This window comes from Suricata suricatta, chromosome 1 (genome assembly GCF_006229205.1).
Source record: "Suricata suricatta isolate VVHF042 chromosome 1, meerkat_22Aug2017_6uvM2_HiC, whole genome shotgun sequence".
In the NCBI taxonomy this organism is placed as follows: Eukaryota; Metazoa; Chordata; class Mammalia; order Carnivora; family Herpestidae; genus Suricata; species Suricata suricatta.
This window is the reverse complement of record NC_043700.1, coordinates 27,021,593-27,044,983: the sequence shown is the minus strand read 5'-3', so window position 1 is coordinate 27,044,983 and position 23,391 is coordinate 27,021,593. Positions and strand designations below refer to the sequence as shown.

General features: G+C 36.8%; 1 protein-coding gene across 1 annotated transcript in view; it reads right to left on the bottom strand.

The window, feature by feature from the left end:
- Nucleotides 1–23,391, bottom strand: part of WRN (WRN RecQ like helicase) — a 151,543-nt gene that overhangs the window by 11,513 nt on the left and 116,639 nt on the right. The window contains exons 24-32 of the mRNA XM_029935769.1: nucleotides 18,086–18,256; nucleotides 17,912–18,009; nucleotides 16,791–16,866; nucleotides 15,768–15,841; nucleotides 11,198–11,273; nucleotides 10,846–10,958; nucleotides 8,476–8,590; nucleotides 4,487–4,618; nucleotides 1,947–2,109 (exon numbers count right to left, since the gene is read on the bottom strand). Of these exons, the coding sequence (XP_029791629.1) occupies nucleotides 1,947–2,109; nucleotides 4,487–4,618; nucleotides 8,476–8,590; nucleotides 10,846–10,958; nucleotides 11,198–11,273; nucleotides 15,768–15,841; nucleotides 16,791–16,866; nucleotides 17,912–18,009; nucleotides 18,086–18,256 (1,018 nt within the window). The remainder of the gene's footprint in view (nucleotides 1–1,946; nucleotides 2,110–4,486; nucleotides 4,619–8,475; nucleotides 8,591–10,845; nucleotides 10,959–11,197; nucleotides 11,274–15,767; nucleotides 15,842–16,790; nucleotides 16,867–17,911; nucleotides 18,010–18,085; nucleotides 18,257–23,391) is intronic.

The following is a 23,391-nucleotide window of genomic DNA, read 5'->3' as shown; positions in this document are numbered from 1 at the left end:
TGCACAAACTTTCAGAGAATACTGCCTACTATCCAACAGGCTCATCAAAAGACGAACATTTCTTTAAGTCCTGAGAGATAATATATATACAAAGGAAAAAAATAATTCCACAAGTATTAAAATCAAGAAGTCATCCAAGTCATTGACTTCCTCTAAAATACTATTTTACTCTGCATTGGAGAAAGAGATGTTTGATATCATCACAGCTCTAACTCTACACAGTAATTATGGTTTTCCTTCTTCTACCTTAATTTCGAGTTAGCTGGCTGCTGGAGTTGGAACAATTGGAATGTGACCAGGACAGCTGCCTAGATTTCTCATAAGATGACTCACAGCTACGTAAGCTTGGATGTTTTATCACAGTCCAGGATACGGCCCTCAGGTTTTCAGATTCAGAGATCTACTTTAACCTTAACAGGTCCACATTAACCATGCTCACAAACTGTCGACTTCCTGATTTACAATTATGAGTTCACAATTATCACACAGATAAATATCCAGATGAGTAAGACTACAGACAGATCTACTTGAGAAGTCAAATTATAACCAGAAGGCAAGGAAGTGATATAGAAGCAGAATTAGTTGTTAAGGTGTCTTCTTCAAATACTCAAAAGAAGATCTTGGCATGACTTATCAACAGAGCCTTAATATACTTGAAGTCCCATTGGCCAGGATCAGAAATTGCATATTTCTTGTTTTGAAACAGTTGGCAGTACAACTTTCATACGATATAATAAGAAGAAAAATTTTAGGGTTGTCTGGCTGGCTCAGTCTTGATCTCAGGGTCGTGAGTTTGAACCCCACACTGGGCACAGGTATTATCCAAAAAAAAAAAAAAAAGGAGAGAAAGAAATATAAATAAATAAATAATCTTTTAAGGTAAAATGAAAGGAAAATTTTAGTTCCCTGGGAATAATTTAGATAACTACTACCCAGACTTGCCTCTTTGCCTTTGTCTTTCTCCTATGCCTCCATAGTTGATCAACAGAAGTGATGAAGGCATCCTTCCCTTAGCCTTTCAGTCAAGCCTAGAATTACTGCTGTCTTTTAAGGTGACTTTAATATCCTGTTCTAACCAATTTAATGCAGTATTGATTGTGCTTTCAGAGGGTGATCTTGTTTCCTTTACTTCTAAATTTGGGGGGAACTGCCTAGTTGTTCCCAAGTAGTAAGGACTTTGAGTTAATAAAAACTGAAGTATGTGCATTGAAGCTTCAGAGACAAGGCTTTTTGTATGTCTACTGCTCTGCCCTAAGAATGTGAAAATATTTATTGGATTTATTGAATTCTAACACGCCAAGGTTGCACACGTAGGGAGCAAAATCCTCCAGGGTAGCTCATCTTTAATTCTGTAAAAGAAGATCATAATTTTTAAATTTCTGCAGGGGAAGGCAAAGGGGCTTGATCTCAGCACACCTCAGGTTCTACAGCAAAGTGTCCAGAGGAAACCATTCTGTGTGGGAACCTAGAGACCTGGGACCAGCCCTTCAACACCACACTGACTGAGACCACTGACTGTACTAATTAGAATAAGGCTACTTAAATGAAACCAATGATACGGAATCTGTAAGATTCAGCAGGAAATGAGAAGTCAATAAGCTACAGGGAATGAACATGGGGGAAAAATATGTTGTTTTCAAGGGGTGAGGCAGGAATTAGAAATGCAGGAAAGTCCATTGTTTTGGGTGTGGGAGTGGAAGTGGAAGTTATGCTTTAAAGCTGAAAAGGAAACCAAGAATTTCTCACATGGGGAGTCTCTTCTGAGTGGTAATGGGAAAAAAGGTTGTTTTCGGAAAACAATTAAAAAGCATCGCAGATAAAGTTTTCATAGTAGCATAAAGGGTTAATGCGGGTGAAGTGAACAATATTAGTGGATTGCTTGTTTACTTCATCTGGGTTCAATGACTCAAGTCATTAAGGCTGCAGAAGAGGGTCACAGTGATCACCTGAGTTGACGGGAGGGTTTCGGATAACATCAGTAATACTCTTCCGAACCTCTGGAGTCAGGCCTGCTCGCTCCATATCCAGTGGGCAGCCGGCTTTCACCGCTTGGGATAAGTGCATGCCAACTTCTGTGAGAGGCAGGGTCCTGCTCTCAGCTATCCTGATCTAGAGAAGCAGGAGCGAAACAACCAGGGAAGTTTCAAAAGTTCGCACTGTATGCAAATAAAAGGTCCAAAACCTTCACACGGTAAATGTTCACTGAGAAATAAGCAATGCACTGAGCTTTCATGCACAATTTTCATGTTGACTAGTTCTTTAAAACTTCCTCCGTTATACAGCTCCAGTTCTACTTTTTATACGTACTGTATTGAACAAAAGCAAATCATCCAGCTTTAGTTAAGAACTCATTCCTCATCCCTCTGTAATTACTCACTTTAGAAACCTATTAGCAGCAGAGTCATCATTCTGTGGAAGTCTACTGCCACAGCCTTTTGAAAATAGAGTAAACTGTAATCCAATATTCTATATAATTGAACTACTACACAGTACTTGAGTTATATGAATTTCCAAGACAATAAATCCTAAAATGTTTAGCGATAATGTAAGGCTCCAGGTGCATTCTATAAAAGATTCCCGAGAAGACTTTAATAAGGTTTTTATGTTGGTTCTATTCATAAAGTAATAACCACAATTTAGTAAGGGCTGTCATCTCTTGCCTAGCATTAAACTTAATATGAATTGTTTTAAATTTAGGACAACATTACATATTTATGTAGCTTTTCAAACAAAGGAAGTTCCAAATCCAATTACAACGTATATTAGATAAAACAGTGCTTTAAATACTCAGAAAGTTTAGTCAGCTCTAAATTATTTCATGATACTCTCTTAATATATCTTGGAAGTGTGAATTTGGACTGTATTTATGTGAATGTCAGTACTTTCACAGAATAGAACATTTGAAGCAATATTTTCATCCATCAAAGGTAGGTTTTAAGTTACTTTCATTAAATGTCTACCCTCTTCTACTACGCAGTATGCACCCTGTGTGCATAATATCAGGGTTATTTGATACCCGGCATCAAATTACCTAGAACTAATTGTATTATTGCTCCTGATTAATTAGTCCTTAGGCATGTTTAATTTTGTGGTTAGCTGGCACAGACCCGCTCAGTCAGACCCGTGGGAGGGACAGATAATTATACCATATTACACAATAACATACAACAAAATAATGGCAAAAGACATTAATGAAAATACACGACTCTTCACATTTTTAACCATGAATATGTAATAATACATAAAACTACATGAAACCAGGTAACATGGCATAGTATTAGAATGTACTTCACTCAGAAAATTTGGAGGCTATACCAAACTTTCTTAGTACCATATTCAGATATTCAGGTATACTGTATATATTTATGCTCAATTTATGTATATATAAGCATATTTAACACATACATATAAATTGCTATTAAAATAAGAAACTCATTTCAAAAATAGTGCAACACAATTATTTTGTTTCTTCTGTAATGGCTTGGGTACTTTTAATTTTAGAAATTTGACTGTTTAATTAGAACCTCTATTAAGTGACAAAGACAAGCTACAGACTGTTTTTCTTATTTCTAGTGGACTTTAACCAGAATAAGAAATGTAATGTAGCCTAGTGAATAAAGACACAGAAAACAGGAAAAGTAGGCATTGGACCATATAGCCTTTTCCAAATCAATTTAATGACAGAGAGGATAGGAACTCAATTTAATGAAACCTAGATAGATTCTGCCTCGATTTCATGAAGATATACTCTTCATTTTGTGTATTTTAAAAAACCCTCAACAGCTTTCAGGTTTTGGACAGAACAGTGAAGAAAACATTAATATGGCCATTTTTCACAGTAATGAAGAGTTTTTTCAAAGATCATCAGGTATGGTTTAAAAAACAGACTAGTATTAGAGGTCATAGAGTGAAAAACAAGTTTGTTGTTTGCGTTTTTTTTCTTTAAACTTATTTCTAGATTCTTGGATATCCTTCCAGTGATGTTCTATGCATTTCTGCATATATACACAAGGATGTGTCAGTAAATAAGCATGCGCATACACACACACACACACACACACATACATACATATTTATGTTTTTCATGCAGCTCTACATCTCCCCTTTAATGGATCTTGGAGATTATTCCTTATCAGTACATAAGCTAACAGCTTTTATACTATTAATCCCAGCTTAAAAAAAAAATAGAGTCTTAAAATATGGCTGCTCTAATACCCCTACACTGTGTGTTTAACAGTACCTCTGATACAACCTCTATAAAATAATCATGGACAAAGTATACTTGCTGGTTTTAATGATTGGCAAAAGTAGGCTAAGCAGAAAAAGAAAATAACACTCTAGTCTAAAATGTAAAATGAAACAATATAAAATATTGTAGAATTAGAAGAATTTTATCCCACATCACAACTTTAATATTTGAAAAGCCAATAAAACACATGTTTACATAAAGTTACAATACCCTCTAACTTGTAACTAAAACACTTACCAAAGACATCTTCTTTTCTTGGAATAAAGAATATGTGATGGCCATCGACTGTGAAAGGGAGCATACTGCATTTTTCGCCATCATACTGTTGGTTTGTTTTTCCTGAGGTTTTATATTTGGAAAGAGGTCTGTCTACAAAATTTTAAATGTAACAAAATGATCAATAATAATATCAATATAATGATAGAGTATCAATATGATCATTAGGCATTAGGAGGGGGCAGTCTCTAAGGAACAGTAAAAAATTTCCTTTTCATGAAGAGCTCAAATAGGTTGTTTTTTTTAATGTTTGTTTATTTTTGAGAGAGAGAAGAGTGCATGCTCTTGGGAGAGAGCAGAGGACGGTCAGAGAGAGGAGGGAGCCAGAGAATCCCAAGCAGGCTCTGCCCTGACAGCGCAGATCCCATAACCCTGGGATCATGACCCGAAACAAAATTAAGAGGCAGACACTCAACCAACTGAATCACTCAGGTGCCCCTCATTTTGTTTTTGTTTTGTTTACCTATTTATCTAAAAAGATAAAATAAGGCTAGAGGGAATAAGTTTTTAAATAAAATATCTGTAACAGCAAACATGGTTATAGAACCAGAAACATCTAGTCTGCCCTTTAGCCAATAAGAGGGCATAACAAATGAACTCTAATACAGACCACTCTGACTCTAAATTAGTTCCTTAATCCCCGTAAGTGAATGTTGAATAAATGAATAAACCAAATTAAAATTCAAACTTAGATACCATCGCCACAAATTCTCATAAGTAAACATATCATCACCATATACATATATTTTTAAAAGATATGTACAGGGGCGCCTGGGTGGCTCAGTTGGCTAAGTGTCCAACTTTGACTCAGGTAATGATCTCACTGTTCATGGGTTCGAGCCCCACAATGGACTCTGAGCTGACCGCTCAGAGCCTGGAGCCTGCTTCGGTTTCTGTGTCTCCTTCACTCTCTGGCCCTCTCCAACTCATACTGTGTGTGTGTGCCTTTCTCTCAAAAATAAATATTAAAAAAAATAAAAAAATAAAAAAGGAAATCTGTAGCTTAAATAAAGAGATATGTAAAAACTGTGGCTCTAAACTTGAAGCATTACCCAAATTCTTCAATATAGTTCCTTAAGACATGTTTAAAAGAAGAAAGTAGGGAGAGGATTGAAAAAATGAGATTAATGAAGACGAGACCTTGGAATAAAGACCAAGGGAGAGTTTATGGTAGAATTATATGATGTATGATTCACATAGCTATATGAATAGTCTCCCCCAACTTTACCTTTCAGTACATAAGCACCAATACTAAATTAAAAGAGTTAAATCCAATAGAACTTGGCTTACTGTAACCCACAGCAGCTCATTTCTATCCTAAGTGAAAAGTGAATCTGTCGATTAGTTCACAGATATCTGGCACAACTGTTGTTTGGTGAACAGAGAGGACAGGCAAGCCAATGACCTAAAGTCGTTGTTTGTGGGCACCTGAAATTTTCAAGGAAGAGTATTTTTCGGTAAATGAAGTGTTTCCACCTGAGACCTGAGCGCTGTTAAATTTGGCCCTAACTTCCTAGGAATGCCTAACTAACATCAAACTCCATTAGCCAGATTCCCAAGTGTGTCTGTATAACAGTTTACAGCTGGAGGCAACAATGTGACACTCCCATACCTAAGTCTTGGAAATGGGACCACTGTAAGTTATGCTGCCAAATCCCTACAGATTTTATTATTTATGGGGCAGAATCACAGGGTCGTCTGTAAACTTGTGACTAAAAGGTTTAAGAACATACAAAACACTAAGAAAATAATAGGAGAGCAGTGAGCTCAAGAAGGTAGGGCTGGAATGTGATTCTAATAAGAAAAGTCTCATCAAATCATGTTTTATGCAGATAAAAGGCTAGCTGTGCAGACAGTGATCAGTTGTGGAAACCTAGAAGTAGGAAAGGCAGAACGACAAAAGTAGGCAACGTCCAAGCACTGTCTAGAGAAGACACCGTGGCCAACTAGGTTTGAACAGGACAGCTTCTCGTGCAACTGATGTGTGAGAATGCCGCAACCTGCCTCGGAGAGGCTCAGAGAGGACGTCGGACACCATCAGAATGCCCCTCGTTAGTGTCCAGGCTTGCTAAGCAACGTCAGATAAGCCGGCCTCCCACACTCCCTTTTCCTCACTAGGACAGGCAAACACACTGGCTGGGTCAAGTGAGACTTCCCAGTTGCATTTCTCACTGTAAGTTAATGAACTTGCATTCCAAAGTAACTATTTACATTTGCATACGCACACATGGACACATAAAACCAAGCTCACAGAGAAGGACAATGCTCCCCAAAACACAACTATTCTGTGGCAAGATATGGCAGATTTTTTAAATTACAAGGATGATTTCTCTTTTTTTCTATTTTTTTAATGTTTTATTTATTTTTGATACAGAGAGAGACAGAGCATGAGAGGGGGCGGGGCAGAGAGAGAGGAAGACACAGAATCCAAAGCAGGCTCCAGGCTCTGAGCTGTCAGCACAGAGCCTGATGCGGGGCTTGAACCCACAAACGTGAGATCATGATCTGAGCTAAAGTCAAATGCTTAACCGACTGGGCCACCCAGACGCCCCTACAAGGATGATTTCTAAAGTGGGATCCAACTGTGCCTGTCCAAAGCTTAGAGGAGATTCTTACAAGTAAAAACAACCCCTTAACCCTGTCTTCCAGGGGTGCCTAGATGGTTCAGTTGGTTAAGTGTCTGACTCTTGATCTCAGCTCAGGTCATGATCTTGTGGTTCGTGAGACTGAGCCCCATGTTGGGGCTGCACTTTCAGTGCAAAGCCTGCTTGAGATTCTCTCTCCCCATCGCTCTCTGCCCCTTCCTCACCCCTCTCTCTCTCAAAATAAAGAAATAAACTTTAAAAGAAAATTTTTTAAAAATACTGCCTTCCATATTTTTAACTCTTCCAACTTTTTATTTCCATCCTGTCTCTTTTATCTTTCTAATTCATCATGTCAATAATATAGGTAAAAAGAGTATCCTTTCCATCCTGTCTGTGAGGAAATGGAAACCCAAAGAAGTTAAAGAATATGTCTGGCTTTGCCAGGTAGCCAATGGTGGAATTAAATTCTGGATTCCCCGATTCTGAGTTTAGTAGACTTTCTCCCATCTCACAATGCGCCACCTTCTGCGTTGGAGTACACAGAGTAACAGAGTCTACATGTGGAGTTTAAAAAAAAACAAAACCCAAAGGATTTTTATGGAAATGGTCATTTATGGTGGAGCAAGAAGTGAATGGACAGGAAGAGAATACTACTGAGGGGGCGCCTGGGTGGCTAAGTTGGCTGAGAATCAGTTCTTGATTTCAGCTCAGGTCATGATCTCACAGTTAATGGGATCAAGTCCCATGTCATACTCCGGGCTGCTTGTGAATCTCTCTCCCCCTCTCTCTCCCCCCTCCCCTACTTGTGCTCTTTCTCTCTCTCTCCTAAATAAATAAATAGTGTTAAATAAATATAGGTAACTAACATGTTCTTATAAATGATTTACTATAGAAACATTCTGACTTGATTTTCTAAGTGTCCAGTGTGGAAATGAAAATACAGTTGATCCTTAAATGACACAGTTTGAATGGGACAGGTCCACTTACATGCAGATTTGATTTCGATGAATACAGTAGAGCACCATAAATGTATTTTTTCTTCCTTATGATTTTTTTAATAACACTTTTTCTCCAGCTTACTCTATTGTAAGAATATAGTATATAAAACATAAAACAAAAAATATGTGTTAATTGACTGTATGTGTTCTCAGTAAGGCTTCCAGTCAACAGGAGGCTGTTAGTAGTTAAATTTGGGGGGATTCAAAAGTTATCTGTAAATTTTTAATTGTGTGGGGTCAGCACCCCTAATGCTCCACACTGTTCAAGGCTCAACTGTAAAAAGAGAAAATACTGCTATTGAAAAGTGTTTCTGAAATCATCAAAATGTGTTTATTCTCACAGTTCCTGAAAATCACAGTATTTTACCTGAATGTTATTTGCTTGGCAGAAATGTTTGATGACTTCCAACAGAGGGGCCAACATAAGAGCTTTGCCTTCAGAAACACCATCGATCCTTTTCATATTTTCAACTGTAGTAGGTCTGTCATTTAAAAAAAATTAAAAGGTCAAGAAACCACTAAAACATTATCACTCCAGTAACGCAGCTGATATTCAGCATCATGCTGACAGTAAACATATATTTTTCCAACAATAAGAAAGCAATGTGTAATACAAGCACTCATTTTATGATGTCTTTCTTTTCTTTCCACCGTTTAAAGATTTGCTATTTTAGCAGTTTATGAATAAAAACACCACCACCATTGTCACCACAGAAACATGGTACTAACTGATAAATAGAGTATTATCATGAAGAAACAGGCTGATGTTCTACTCGAAAACTGACCTTATCTTATTATTTTTATAGATCTGAAAAGAAAACCTATGAGGCTCAGGGTGTCTGGTGGCTCAGTCAGTTAAGTGTCCAACTCCTGATCTGAGGTCAGGTCATGATGTCAGTTTCATGGGCCTGAACCCCGCATCAGGTCTGCACTAACAGCCCGGAGCCTGCTTAGGATTATCTCTCTTCCCTCTCTGTGTCCCTCCCCGACTCATGCTCATTCACTCTCTCTCAAAATAAACAAACATGAAAAAAGAAAGAAAAACTATGAGGCTTCAAATGAAGACTACCAACAGGCTAAGAAACAAAAAAGAAAATCCGATTCATTATTTACAAAGTATTTACCTGTAACAATAAACCTGCTAACTACTTTAGTATTGTGTCTAACATCCAAGAGACTGTATGTTGTCTACTTTCTAAAAGTCTGCCAATCTAATGACTATTCCTTTTCTTTTAAACATCTTTACTAAATATTAAAGTGTGGTCTTGGAATATTTATTTATTATTGTTATTTTTGAGACACGAAGCAAGGAGAGGGAGAGAGAGAATTCTAAGCCAGCTCTGTACTGTCAGCACAGAGCCTTACATGAGGGTCGATCCCATGACCACGAGATCACGACCTGAGCCAAAATCAAGAGTCAGATGCTTAACCGACAGAGCCACCCAGGCACCTGTGAATATTTATTTTTAATGAAATAATTATTATACAATATAAGTAATACGTTATGTTATGAAAATTTCTACACTAAAGTAACATCTTTTGGAAAAAATTTAGTGACAAAAAACAATTTTTTAAAAGAAAGTATAAAAGATGAATACAATTACCAACTATTCTTTGTTAATAATTTCTTCTAAATATTTACTGATCAGCTTGTGTTTATTAGGCATTGTGCTAGACAGAAAATGATGAGGAACACTGTGTCTTTACACAGTTTAAAATCTGGAAGACAGAACACATGTATACCAACAATAACAAGAAAATAAGTAAAGCATTGTGTAAGGAGTGCCACAGAAGCACCTTCTCAATTTACATTTTAAAGTCCTTTACAAATTCCAGAGAGAGGAATTACTTTGCTGTTAACAGCATATCAGACTTCATGGAAAAAATAATCAGTAAAGCCAGATGTTGTAGGATTTCCTAAAAGGAGTTTTGGGGAATCAAAGAAACTACAAGGCAGAGGCAACACTGTAAATAAATATGTGCAAGGTGAAAGGCAGTCTTCAACCAACAGTAAGCAGCGTAGGTAAGATAAACCATTCAAAATCCCGTGACTTGGCTGGAAAAGGAGCTTAAAGTCCATAAATAGAGGGGCCTGAACTATAAACTAAAGAAGTTAAGATGGTGGGGAACAAGTTAAGCAGAAGTACAACATGATCAAGACTGATTTAGTCTCATATCAGATGAACCAGAGAGGGCGAGATGAAGGAAAAAGTAACTAGCTTTTGCTAGTCACTGGCTTTTGTAAGAGTCCAGGGACACTGGTCCAAACTAACGGGGTGTCGCCAAAAAGAGAGAGGAGAGAATTACACAGACACATAAGGAATACTGAAATGAAAAAGTCTCAAAACTACTTAAATAAGACTAAGATGGGATCCATGTTAGAGGAGTGAAGGGAATACCAGGGGTTTTAAACGTGCATCACCGAGAACATGGCGGTATGAAGCGACAAAACTAAGAAATTCAGGAAGAAGAGTTTTGGTAGTTGCCTGAGATGCACGTATGGAGCCTTTGTGGAGTTAGATTTTATATATAATGAATCTGCTGAAAACAGTCGGTTTTCATTCATGTGGGACTTCAGCCTGGTGGGAAGACTGTGGGCAGTAGCGTGGGAGATTGGCAAGTCAACGCACAGACAGGGCAGCTGGACCCAAAGTCATACTATCACTTAACAATCTATGTTACAAACATATTATGTTAGAAGAATCTAAGTTAGCACATATGCAAACGGACAGCTTACCTTATTTTGGCCATATCCAGCAGTGTCTTATTTGTTGCCAGAATAGCAGGAGGAACATCCTTTTGATTGGCATGTTCCTGCCTAGCTTCCATCAATTTCCTATACAGCATCGTCTGAACAAAGAACAAAGAAACAACTCAACATTTTTTTGTTTTTTTGAAATGTACTTGGAAAAATCCAGTCTTCTATTTTTAGAGCTTCAGATATTACATTTTCCCTTAGCATGAAAAAAAATAAACTGCATCTCAGACTCCTTGCTGAAGAACAATTTTTAAAATACTGGCAACTAATTTGAAGCATGCATATGTTCACGACTATCCTTTCAAATACTGCCTTCTCACAAAAGCCATACCTGAGTCTCCTGCTCTTGAGCTGAAATAACAGGTTCTGAGAACTTGTAAGATTTTCTTGGTGAATGTACCATGATGCTAAAATATTAAAAAGAATATAAATTATAAAAGCTTTTCTTTCCCCAAGATCACTTTTTATTTAACCCCCAAAATGAGAACACTGTTCTAAGTCAATAGTAACATTTACTCTTCATAATACCAGTAACATAATTGTGATCTATGACAGCCTATATTTTAAACAATTTCAATCAAATGCATTCATTATAATGGTAAAGTTAAAACTGTAACTGGAATTCATCAAAAATTAGTATACTTAAAAACAGCATTTGCCCTATCCTCACCCTCAACTAAATGTTTTAAAATACTCCCTATCTATAAGGAAGATAGCTCTTTTTTGACCAAGAGAGATATATACCAGATTCTTTACTGTGATATCACTAAGTTTTGGTTGGCAAGGCACATGAACACAGGATTAATCAAATTATTCACACTTTTCTTCAGAATCAAACAAAAATAAGCCAAAGAAAATATTATCACTTTTGACTCCTCAAAAGAAGGATAAAAAAACACCCAGTTAGCAAATAACATGGAAGGTACTAGGCAGCAAACTAGATAGAAAACCATTTTTTATAATAAACATTTCTCACTGATAAAGTAATTATAAAGAGGAAAAGTTATACAAATGAAATTATATGAAATAGCCTATATAAAGGATGCCAAATTTAAATAAAGTCCTCTTTTGGTAAAGAGAGGGGGGAACGTGTTTGAAATCTGAGAAATGTTTATAAATTTCTCTGTTCCAAGAATTCAAAATTTATAGCATAAAGATTTGATAATTGTGAAAATCTTATCACTGAAATAAGCAGATGTAAGCCTGAGAAAAGATATCTGAGTTCCAAGAATTAGTAATATCAGGTTACTCAAGATAATTATAAATTTGTTTTAAATGATATAATTACATTGACCTTAATCTTAGTATTTATAAAAAATTTTTATATACTGTACTATTTGCAAAATGGTATTTTAAATTATTTCACAAATAAACTTTCCCCTCTATATGGGAAAATTTTGGGTAATATAGCCCTAAAGCAGAAATATACATGGAGAACATTTAATAAAAAAATATTTTGCCTATGAGTGTTATTACAAATGCAGAGAAGGAAAGTTCAAAATAACTATAATGAAAATCACCAAAAAGTAGAGATGTTGTATCCACAAAACAAGAAAAGATTGTTATGTTAAAGAAAGAAGAGAGCAAGAAATACTTCTTAGAAATTAAATTTGTGATAAATTAAAACCTTACTAGATGGAAGAGAATATAAAGTCAAGGAGCTCTCCAAGAGAATAAACAGACAAAAAGAGACTGAAAACAAGGAAAAAGAAAAATAAGCAATAAGAAAACTAAAAAACCAAGCAAAGAAACCAAAAAAGACAATTACTAACATCAAGGAAAGTTAAGGTAGTGGTGGCCATAAAAAAGTTTTGCTTAAGAGTATATAATGTTTGAGTAGGTTTAATAACATAAACACACATTGTTAATATGACCAAAACTTGAAATATAAGTATTTTGGTCAAGAGGGAGATCGAAGGAAGGGAAATGAGGGGAGGGATATGGGACATAAGCCCTAATCCACCATGACAGGATGTCATCAAAAAAATTTCCAAAACTGGTAGGTCCAAAAACAGTAATCTAAGTATGTCACTTAGAAATATGGAAGCAAGTATCAGAGAGCCCAGCTAAAAGATTTGAGGATGACTGCTTCTACAGAACAGGACAAAGGAGTTTTAGAAAGGCTGTGAACTGGTGTGTTTTGTGATATGCCATTAAGGACCAATTTTAAAACCATATACGTGTATTATTTTTTTAATGTTTATTTATTTTGAGAGAGAGAGAGTGCAAGTTAGGGAAGGACAGAGAGAGAGAGGGAGAGAGAGAGAGAGAATAAATGAATCCCAAGCAGGCTGCACGCTGTCATCATGGAGCCCCAGAGAGAGAGAGAGAGAGAGAGAGAGAGAGAGAGAGAGAGAATAAATGAATCCCAAGCAGGTTCCATGCTGTCATCATGGAGCCCCAGGAGGGTCTCAATCTCACAACCCATGAGATCATGACCTGAGCCAAAATCCAGAGAGACATGCTTAACCAACTGAGTTATCCAAGCGCCCCTACATGTATTATTTTAATAAAAATTCGAATGGACTTTAAAATAATAGTCATTGATATGTAAGCCTATTTCCCACTTCTCTACACTAAGCCATACATTAAAATTAATTTTGGACCACTTCACAGGTGACTCAGTACATCTATCAGTGAACTCCTCATCCCCTTAATATCCAACAGTCTCTCAAGTCTGTGTTCCTCTTAGGTTGCCAGTGAAGAGTGACAACGCTCTTACCCATAATCAAAGACAGAAACCTAAGTGTTGTGTTTAAGTTCTCCATTTTCCTTAGCCCACCTGTCTTTTCAATCACCAAGTCCTAACAATTCTATCTCCTAAATATCTTACAGTTCTATTTCTTTCCATGCCCACTGCCACTTTCCTCACATATGTTCCCATCTTCCCTTGCAAATACTACTGCAATAGCCTTCTTATTTGTGTCTCTACACTCTGATCTTCCAGGCTTCTGTTCACTCCATAGCAAGATCAAGAGTCAGCACACTGGGGTGCTTGGGACAAATCCATGTGTTCTGGTAAGGTTTGTAAGCTAAGAATGGTTTCTTACATTTTTAAACAATTTTAAAAAATCAAAAGAACATTTTGTGACATGTGAAAATTATATGAAATTCAAATTTCAGTGTCCATAAATAAAGTTTTATTGGAATACAGCCACACTCATTTCTTTACATATCATTTATGGCTGCTTTAAGGCTGTAACAGCAAAGTGAGGTAGTTAAGACAGAGACCACATGACCCACAAAGCCTAAATTATTTACTATCTGATCCTCTATGGAAATGTCAACCTCTGTTCTCAATCCTAAATTGGATGTCACTATTCTACTGAAAATCCTTCCTTTGCTCCCAGATCAACCGCCTTTATGATCAAGTTGAGTGCTTAAAAGGAAACGGGGAATTCTGGACCCTATTAATTCTCCAGTCTTAAATATTTACCACTCCCTCACCTCCCTCTACCACGTAATTGCTAGCATACTGTTGAGTTCCTCAACCACAGCATACCCTCTCTTGCTTTCAGGTTTTTATATATGGGCCACTCCTCTGCTCAGAAAACTTCCCCTCATTTCATTTCACTTCTACTTAAGCCTCAAGTGTCACTTCCAAACTGCTTTTCCAAAGTGTTACAACCCTGGACTGTAATTTTATGTTCCCTTACCTGCATATCTCACCAGATAAACCCTGGGAGGGCCAGGGGGCTATGTCTCTGGTTTTCCCCACTCAATCCCATTGCCTACAGTAACACCTGGCACAAAGAAGATGCCTAGCAAAAACACAGTAAATGTTTACATGAAGAAATGCTTCAGCATACTGAATGGATATGTTGTTTTATACACTACTTAACCTTTGTGTTTACATAAAACGTAATAATCAATTACTCCATATCTAAACAAACTGTTTTGAATGGAAGACCTATTATGGCAAATGTCTGTCAGATCCAAAGTAGTATTCTCTAAGTGAGCAATCCATTAGAAAGTAACAGTATCAGGGCACTGGGTGGCTCAGTCGGTTAGGCATCTGACTCTTGGTTTCAGCTTAGGTCATGAGTTCACAATTTGAGTTCAAGCCCCGCATAGGGCTCAGTGCTGACAATGCAGAGGCTGCTTGGGATTCTCTCTCCTGCCCTTTCTTGCCCCTCCCTCATTCATGCTCATGCGCTCTCTTTCTCTCAAAATAAATAAACTTAAAAAAAAATTTTTTAAAGAAAGTAACAGTATCAGAGCACATTAATTTACTTTCCCCAGATACATATATGAACATAGTCCATTCAATAATCTGTGTATAGGTCCTGACAAGTTTTTCAAACTCTGTAATTCTGCGCATTCTCCATACTTTCATTAAGTCAGCAAGTCAGGTATTAAGCTCCCAAGTACAATAGGTACATTCGTTATTTCTACCAACTCTAATAGTTACCAGTTTATGTTGTCATAAAATATATTTTAAATGGGCCAGAAATATTTATCTTGTACAAATATAATGAGTGTTTAGATGCTAGAGGTTGACAAATATAGATTTGAAAGCTCTGGTATTAGCGATGTCTGAATGAACAAGTTATTAACTTCTTCACCCTTGGTATCTTCAATTTTAAAATGGGAATAAATAGTAGTGGCTAACTCATAGGTTTTATAAGAATTAAATGAGATATCACAAATAAAATACTTAGCATTTAGCACATGGTTTGGCAAACAATAATACCCAATAAGTGTTAGCTATTAAATTAATGTTAATAGTATCATTTTACAAGTCTTCTTTAATAATTATAACACTGGATGCTTATGCTTTAACTTTAACTCCCTTCTGCCAATGAAATAGCCCAAAATCTGATAGATGTTTATCTTCAGGAAAGAAAGAAAAAAGGTATTGCTACAGTAAATGTAGAAAATAAAAATTTTCAACTCTGTACCTTCTTTTAGGAATGTTATTCCCAGAAGAAATTTTATCAGATGCTTTGTAAGAATACATCTTCTCCAAGTTAGACTGCATTTAAACATAGACAGTTCCCATTAAAAAAATTCAAAGTTTCAAAAACTTTTAAATAGGAAAAGAATATGATACAAAAATCTCACAATTATAACTTCTCCTCTAAGTCACCAAATAAATCACCTGAAAATAAACTCTTAGATTATTAATTTCTAGGATGTTAAAGACAGTTAGTCCTAATCCTCCCAAATCTATAGAGAATGTATAATCAAAATAATTATTTGAGACACAGCAGAGGCCAAAGTTACAAAACGATTCAGTTACATTCTGCATACTTTAACAAAAACTTTACCAAAAAAATTAATTCAGCACATTTTCCTATTACTCCAGCATTCCAATTAGCTGAAGTCTACCTGTGGGTATTGAATGTATAATAGTTATCTAAGATCCGAAACATAAAACAAGAACATATGTATGTGTGTGTGTGTGTGTGTGTGTGTGTGTGTGAGTGTGTTATGTATAGCTTTACTGAGAACATTTAGGAATCAGGCTTATTTTTTTCTACCAATTATATGTATCATAATGTGTAAAAAAAAAATTCCAGGCCAAATGAGTTATAAAATAGGCTTTAAAAAAATCAAAATAGGGGTGCTGGGTGGCTCAATGAGTTCAGCATTTGACTTCAGCTCAGGTCAGGATCTCAGTTTGTAGGTTCAAGCCCCACCTCGGGGTCTATGCTGACAGCTCCAGAGCTTGGAGCCTGCTTCAGATTCTGTGTCTCCCTCTCTTTCTACCCCTCCCTTGCTTGTGCTCTCTCAAAAATAAATAAACATGAAAAAAATCACAGTAAGTTATTTCTCAAATATTTGTTATTAATCCCATAAATTATATACTGCATTTTTTTATTCTGTTCATTTTGCTACTCTTTCCAAAGTTTATGTTTTGCTATATAAAGCATTTCATTCAATAAGGAAATAAATAAGAACCACCTCTTTGACAAACAAACCTTCCTCTCTGCAGTTAATTCAGTTGGTTCTTGAGTATAGGAACACTGTTCCATGCCAAGTGATACAGTTTTAGAACTGAAAAATAATAAAATTAAGTTATTTCAAATGTCAAAGTGTAATTATCTAATTATCTAATATCATCATGCCTCCACTCCCAGAAAGGTAGATGAGATTCCATTACTGTTTCAGAACTGAGGATTTGTTAAAATATTTTTTTTAAATAAGCTCTGGAAAGTGCTTTGTAAGCTCTTTAAAATTTAAAGCTCTTGGGGCGCCTGGGTGTCTCAGTCGGTTGAGCGGCTAGCTTCGGCTCAGGTCAGATCTCACGTTTGTGGGTTCAAGCCCCGCGTCAGGCTCTGTGCAGACAGCTAGCTCAGAGCCTGGAGCCTGCTTCAGATTCTGTGTTTCCCTCTCTCTGCCCCTCCCCCTCTCATGCTCTACCTCTCTCTGTACCCAAAATAAATAAAACATTAAAAAAAATTTAAAGCTCTTTAAAGTTTTTTGGGTTTAAAAGAAAAATTGACAATCTACTGCACAATTATAAACAATTACAGTGAACAACGCTGTATCAGAAACTTCAAAGTTGCCAAGAGACTACGTTGTTCTCAACACAGAAAAGAAATGATAATTATTTGACATGATAGAAGTGTCAGCTAATCTACTGTAGGAATCATACTGTCATGTATAAATCTTTCAAACAAACATGTTATACATGTCAACATGACGTTGTATGTCAATTACATCTCAACTTTTTTAAAAAAGTAAAAAACCAAATGATTAATAACATGTAAAGATACTAAAAAGAAAGCAACAAGTATATTCCCTTCCCATCTTCTACACAGAAGAAGGAAATATGATATGTTGACTCTTCAACTCGGTACTGCTTCATTAATCGATGGGAAAGCAGCTTTCTAAAATACTTCAACTGCTTTCTATCAATCAAGAAAATGTTCTATGATTTCTCTTTCACCCACTGACTCCCACCCTCAAACTAGCTAAAAGAGGTATGGAAAAATAATCTTTACTCATTTTATCTTTGTGGTGTCTATAAATTGGTATAATTTGACATGTCAGCAACAAAAAATCTAGAAGTTAAAAAAAAAACCCCTGAAAAACAAACCTTGGTTGAGGAAACTCTGTCAGACGTAATTCTTCATTAGTTTGAAGGATAAGTTTCCTAGGAAATTCTGTTTGGGCTTTATTAAGCCAATCTCTACCCTGTTGAATACAAGAAGAATCTCTTAATGCAGAGTAAAGATAATTAAATCAAAAGGTAGACTTCTACATTGTTTACCTTTTTTGTAAGAGTGCAAATCCGTACAAATTTGGTAGAACCAAAAGTTTCTATCAAGAATCCCTCAGTCATGAGCTGACGGGACAAAGCCTTCCACCAACTCTCTGTGTGATCCTTGCCAGTGCCAAATAAAGCATGTCTGCGATACTGATCTGTAAGACGCTGGGAATTCTGAAATTAGTAATAAAATCGATATCTAAAAATGCTTATTTAGCTAAACAGGATAAGTGAAACAGAACTGTCTATTCATTTTTGGGGTTTAACACCAAATTTCAGCTTTAAAAACATAAAATTTTATGCCCATCCTGCTTGGTCTGAATACTTAAGTCGTAAATAAATATATAATCAAAATAAAACTGCTTTTCTGTCTGAAATAATGGCAGGTAATTCTGCCTATCATTCACATGCATCTTCCACTGCATAGGCTTGGATATGTTTGGAATATTTAACCTAGGCTATTTAGACCTTTTATTAACATACATGGTCTGAAAACAGTAATCATCATCATGCAGCACAAGACTAGGAGCCTGGGAGTTAGGAAGCAGTGTGACCCAATAGCTAGCAATCATTGAGCGCACCAGAACAACTCACTTCCCACTCATGGCTGCATGTGTGGTGCTTCTGTTCAAGAGGTGCTGCAAAGTTTACTTAACCATTTCTGATTTAGCTGCTTGACTGAGACACCCCAGGAAAACCAAGTGCATGCTACAAAGTAGCTGCTGTTTTTGAGACTGGTTTTTTTCCCTTAAGAGAGGATTTCAAACTGAAGACTCTTCATAAGCCATCAAGTTTTAGCAATGTTGGGGAAGTCAGTTTGTCACATGCAAGTCTCCTGTCCTCTAATGGAAATAACTCTTCCCACCACCCACCCCCAATAAAGTACTTTTCCACTCACTCTGCCCTCTTACTACACCTCCTTCACTTACCCTACACATTTAAGTACGACCTTTAAATGTCCATAGTGTGACATGGACAGAGTCCTTTATAGAAAGTTGCTCCTGTCTAATGTATTTGTGGTGAGTAGGGCAGATGGTAGTTCAAGGGTCATTCTAACCACCCACTGGGACTTCTTTTATTACAGAATCTGGAAAGTTACAAATGCTGCTCAAAATCCCTTTTAGTTAGAGTTCTGCATATGATTTAAGTTCCACTAATCAGAGGCAGTTTTTCATGACATCTATAAGCAGGAAGTTGAGGTAAGGCTACTCTTCCGCTGTTTTTGCAGGTATGCAGGATCGTGGAGGGGTTTGGTTTTTATGAGGAAGTGTTAGTACAGAACCCAGCATACACCTGCTGGCTTCCTGAGTATCAAGAGGCATCCATTTTTTGGATACAGATTATAGCGAGTGCAGGGTGGTCACCAGAGCAAGCACAAGTGGAACCTCCCTGATTGTTACAGCTCCCTTTTCGGTCCACTCTGGGGTCTGGCGCTGCACCAATGGTTTGCCACGCTGACAGACAGCTTCTTGTCACAGAAGAGGCAGTAGCTCTTAGGATCGACCAGACAGTACAATCTTATCAACAATACCATAAGCCATTTAACTCCCAGTAATAAGTACTTTCCTGTTTAAATTACTCAGAGTGATCACAAGCTAATATAAATTCTGTACTTTAGGTTATATTTATGTTTCAAAAACATTCATCCCTTGAATATGTCAAGAGGTTACTATATTCTAAAAATTTTAGTGTAAAATGCAGTCTAAAAGTTTAGAAACAGGCATAGCCTGTCATTCAACATTTTTACACTTAACCTATACTCCATGAAGGTTTAACAACCAATGCATTTAAAAGTCCAGGGATCAAAATCAAAACAGTTTATAGAATGGAGTTCTAGCAGACATAACTCAAACACTATAAAGGCTCTCTATTACTAACGTGCTGATTTTATTCAACTGATGAGAATGTTTTACCTACCAGTTTACCATTCAGGATTTTTAAACCTGTGAATACAAGTGAAAGGGCCGAAATAAAGACAATCCCTCATCCAGAGGAAATCTAGGCTGTAATTAAATTAAAATGGAATGAATTCTGATCAGACACACATCAGTGCTTAGATACTGAGCTTAACACATAGGCTTCTGATAGGCTTAGTTAAGAGAGTCTGTAACATGCGTTCTATTTATCTTAAAAATAAAAATAGAAATAGAAGTCTTTTTATTAAAATAGCTAAGTAATGGGCTTTAGTACCATGATGGTTATATGTACCAAAACTTCACTGTAACAAGATTAAGAGAAACAGAAACACCCAGATACAACACGGTACCTTTGTTCTTGCTAACAATCCCTACCTATGCCAACCGACTTTGAGTTGACTTAAACAGAATGTTTAAAATCAACCATCAGAGACTTTCAGAGCTCAAAGGAACACTGGAGCTCTTTTATCTACTTGGTCATTTTTTTTACTCATGTTGCTAACAGATAATCAGAAACTCAAAGATGTTAAGTGGAAGCCTAAGGTCCTAGAACTAGGAGTAGAACACAGACCTCAAGAGTACTAGTTCTAATCTTTTATTACTATGTCATGCGTGCGCACGCACACACACACACTCAAATATACAAGAACAACACATACAAACACAAGAGATGCTATATGTACATATATAACACATGCATATACATACACACACATATATATATACACACATATACACATTGACTGTAGTCACTACAGCAAGACTACCAGGATTCACATCAGCTCTGGCACTTACTAGCTTCTTGCTGGGGATGTGGTGAAGATTGAGTAACCAAGACAGAGCCTGGCTCAGTAACATTAACTGTCTTTTTATTAGTTAACAGCTGATCCTTAACTCAACCTGAAATTCTTAATCTAAAAGAAAAACGATGACTTAGTACCTAGTCAGTTTTCCCTGTAACACCTGTAGCGGCACTCTTGATCTGCTAGGGGCTTATACTTCTAGGAGATTCTATGCTTGCAAACTGGTAACACCAAAGGTAGTAAATTGCCTAACCGATACTTATTAGCAATCTCAACACAAAAGTTACTCCTCTAGCCTTTCCTTTCATAAGAAAGAAAAAAAAATAGTCTGAAGGCAATGAACACATTTAATCGCACGAAACAATAAATATTTTTCAAATCAGCAGGGAATAATTGTCCTTCCCCTCATGATCAATAATTATCAGGAATACTGTGTACTGTTGAATACATTTACATCATCTTGTGTCCACAGCAATCCTCATGCCCAGAAAGCTGCGATAGAGACCACTGGATTTGGGCACGGATTTTATGGAAGCCACATTTTATACACACATCCCTTACCAATCGCATTCATTCTAGTATCTCCAGATCATTTAACCCAAAAATAAAAGTGTAAAACTGCCTGTGAACCGCATAATAAATAGAGAAGGCACTATACAGTAGTTGGGAGAGCTGCTCGCTGATCCTGATTCTGCAACAAGGGCACAGTGTGACTAGGGCAGGCCCTCTAACTTTCAGGGATTCAGTATCAATCACTGTAAAATAACGGCATACACAGGGTGAAATAGTCTTTCTGCTCTAGGAGTCTACCGTTCTATAAGACCCACTCAAAAAGAGAAATCATCTCACTCTTTTCTTTTAAAAATGAGGTTAGGAAAATAAGGAACACCAAACTGGCATATCAAGGAATGTGGAAACCTACTAATTAATGGATAAGAGTTCCAATGAAATGAGCCAACTGGATGGGACTCATGACCTAAAATATCACTTTCTGATGAAAGCAAAATCTCTGAACCTCTATCTGATAGAGAAAACAAATGCACTTGCCACTTCTCTAAGTAACTTTAAAAATCACAGTTGTTTTGTGTGGTCATGTTTTCTGGTAGGAATGTCACATTCTCTTCCACCTGTCTTCCCTCATTCCATCTCTGAATGCCAAAATCCACTTTTATCTCCCCCCTAAAAAAAAGAAAGCTCCAGTGATACTGGCAGAAATACAGAGACTTCTCTAATTTCCCAGCTGTTAACAAGCACTCTCTTGAGGACTTAGATCTCTACCTGTATGTCCTTTATCCCTTTCAATGCTACACTAGACTTTTATATCTATCTACCTCCTATCTATCTATCTATCTATCTATCTATCTATCTATCTATCTATCTATCTATCTATCAACACTTTCCATACTAGATGATGAGTTTCATCTAATTCAGCTTTGGATTCCCCACAAAACACAGTGTCTTACACACACACACACACACACACACACTCACACTCACACACACTCACACACACAAGATGTTTAATAACGAGTGGGGAAAAATAGGTATAAGCTCTAACTCAAGAAGTTTTAAATCACCATGTTCCTAAAGTGCAAACAAACCAGTGCAGTTTCTATTTACATTTTCACTTTGTTTCTTTTGCCTCTTTCCCAATTCCTACAAGCCAAAGAAGCTCAGAGCTGCCACTCAAGGGCTTAACAAAGTCACTCCCAGAGCGGTTATTCTAAGTGCAAAATAAAATCAAAAGATTAAAATAATACATCTCTAGGATTACATTTCAACCAGACAAAATAGCTTAGCCAGAAAGTTAAATGGATAACCCTCTTCTGTAGGATAAATTTAAAACTATAAAGGGTGATTAAAACTACCAATAATTTTCTAATAGTTGCCTATAGTCAAAGCATTTTTTATCAGAAGTGTTACCTAACTCTGGAGTCATGATAAGGTTTAGCGCTTTGATAATGTGACTAGGAATGCAGTTTCACTTAATGTGCTGGTTATTAAAATTAAGGACTGTGTTTCTGTTTTCTATAAAATCATGATAATTGCATATCTTACCACTTATTCACACAGGGTGTTTAAAAATATTTATGTGGTGAGATGTTTAGACAGCTAAAACAAAGCTCCTTAGGCAACATTTCTACTATTTAATCTCTAATTAAAACTTTATTTTAAAAATTTTAGGGGCGCCTGTGGCTTAGTCAGTTAAGTGTCCAATTTTGGTTCAGGTCAAGATCCCATGTTCATGGGTTTGAGCCCTGTGTCAGGCTCTGTGCTGACAGTTCAGAGCCTGGAGCCTGCTTTGGATTCTGTGTCTCCCTCACTCTCTGCCCCTGCCATGTTCACACTCTGTCTGTCTCTGTCTCAAAAATGTTTTTTTAGAGGGGGGCGCCTAGGTGGCTCAGTCGGTTGGGTGTCTGGCTTCAGCTCAGGTCATGATCTCACGGTTTGTGGGTTCAAGACCAGCATCGGGCTCTGTGCTGACAGCTGGCTCAGAGCCTGGAGCCTGCGTCAGATTCTATGTCTCTCTCATTCTATGACCCTCCCCTGCTCGCACTGTCTCTGTCTCTCAAAAATAAAAATAAAAAAA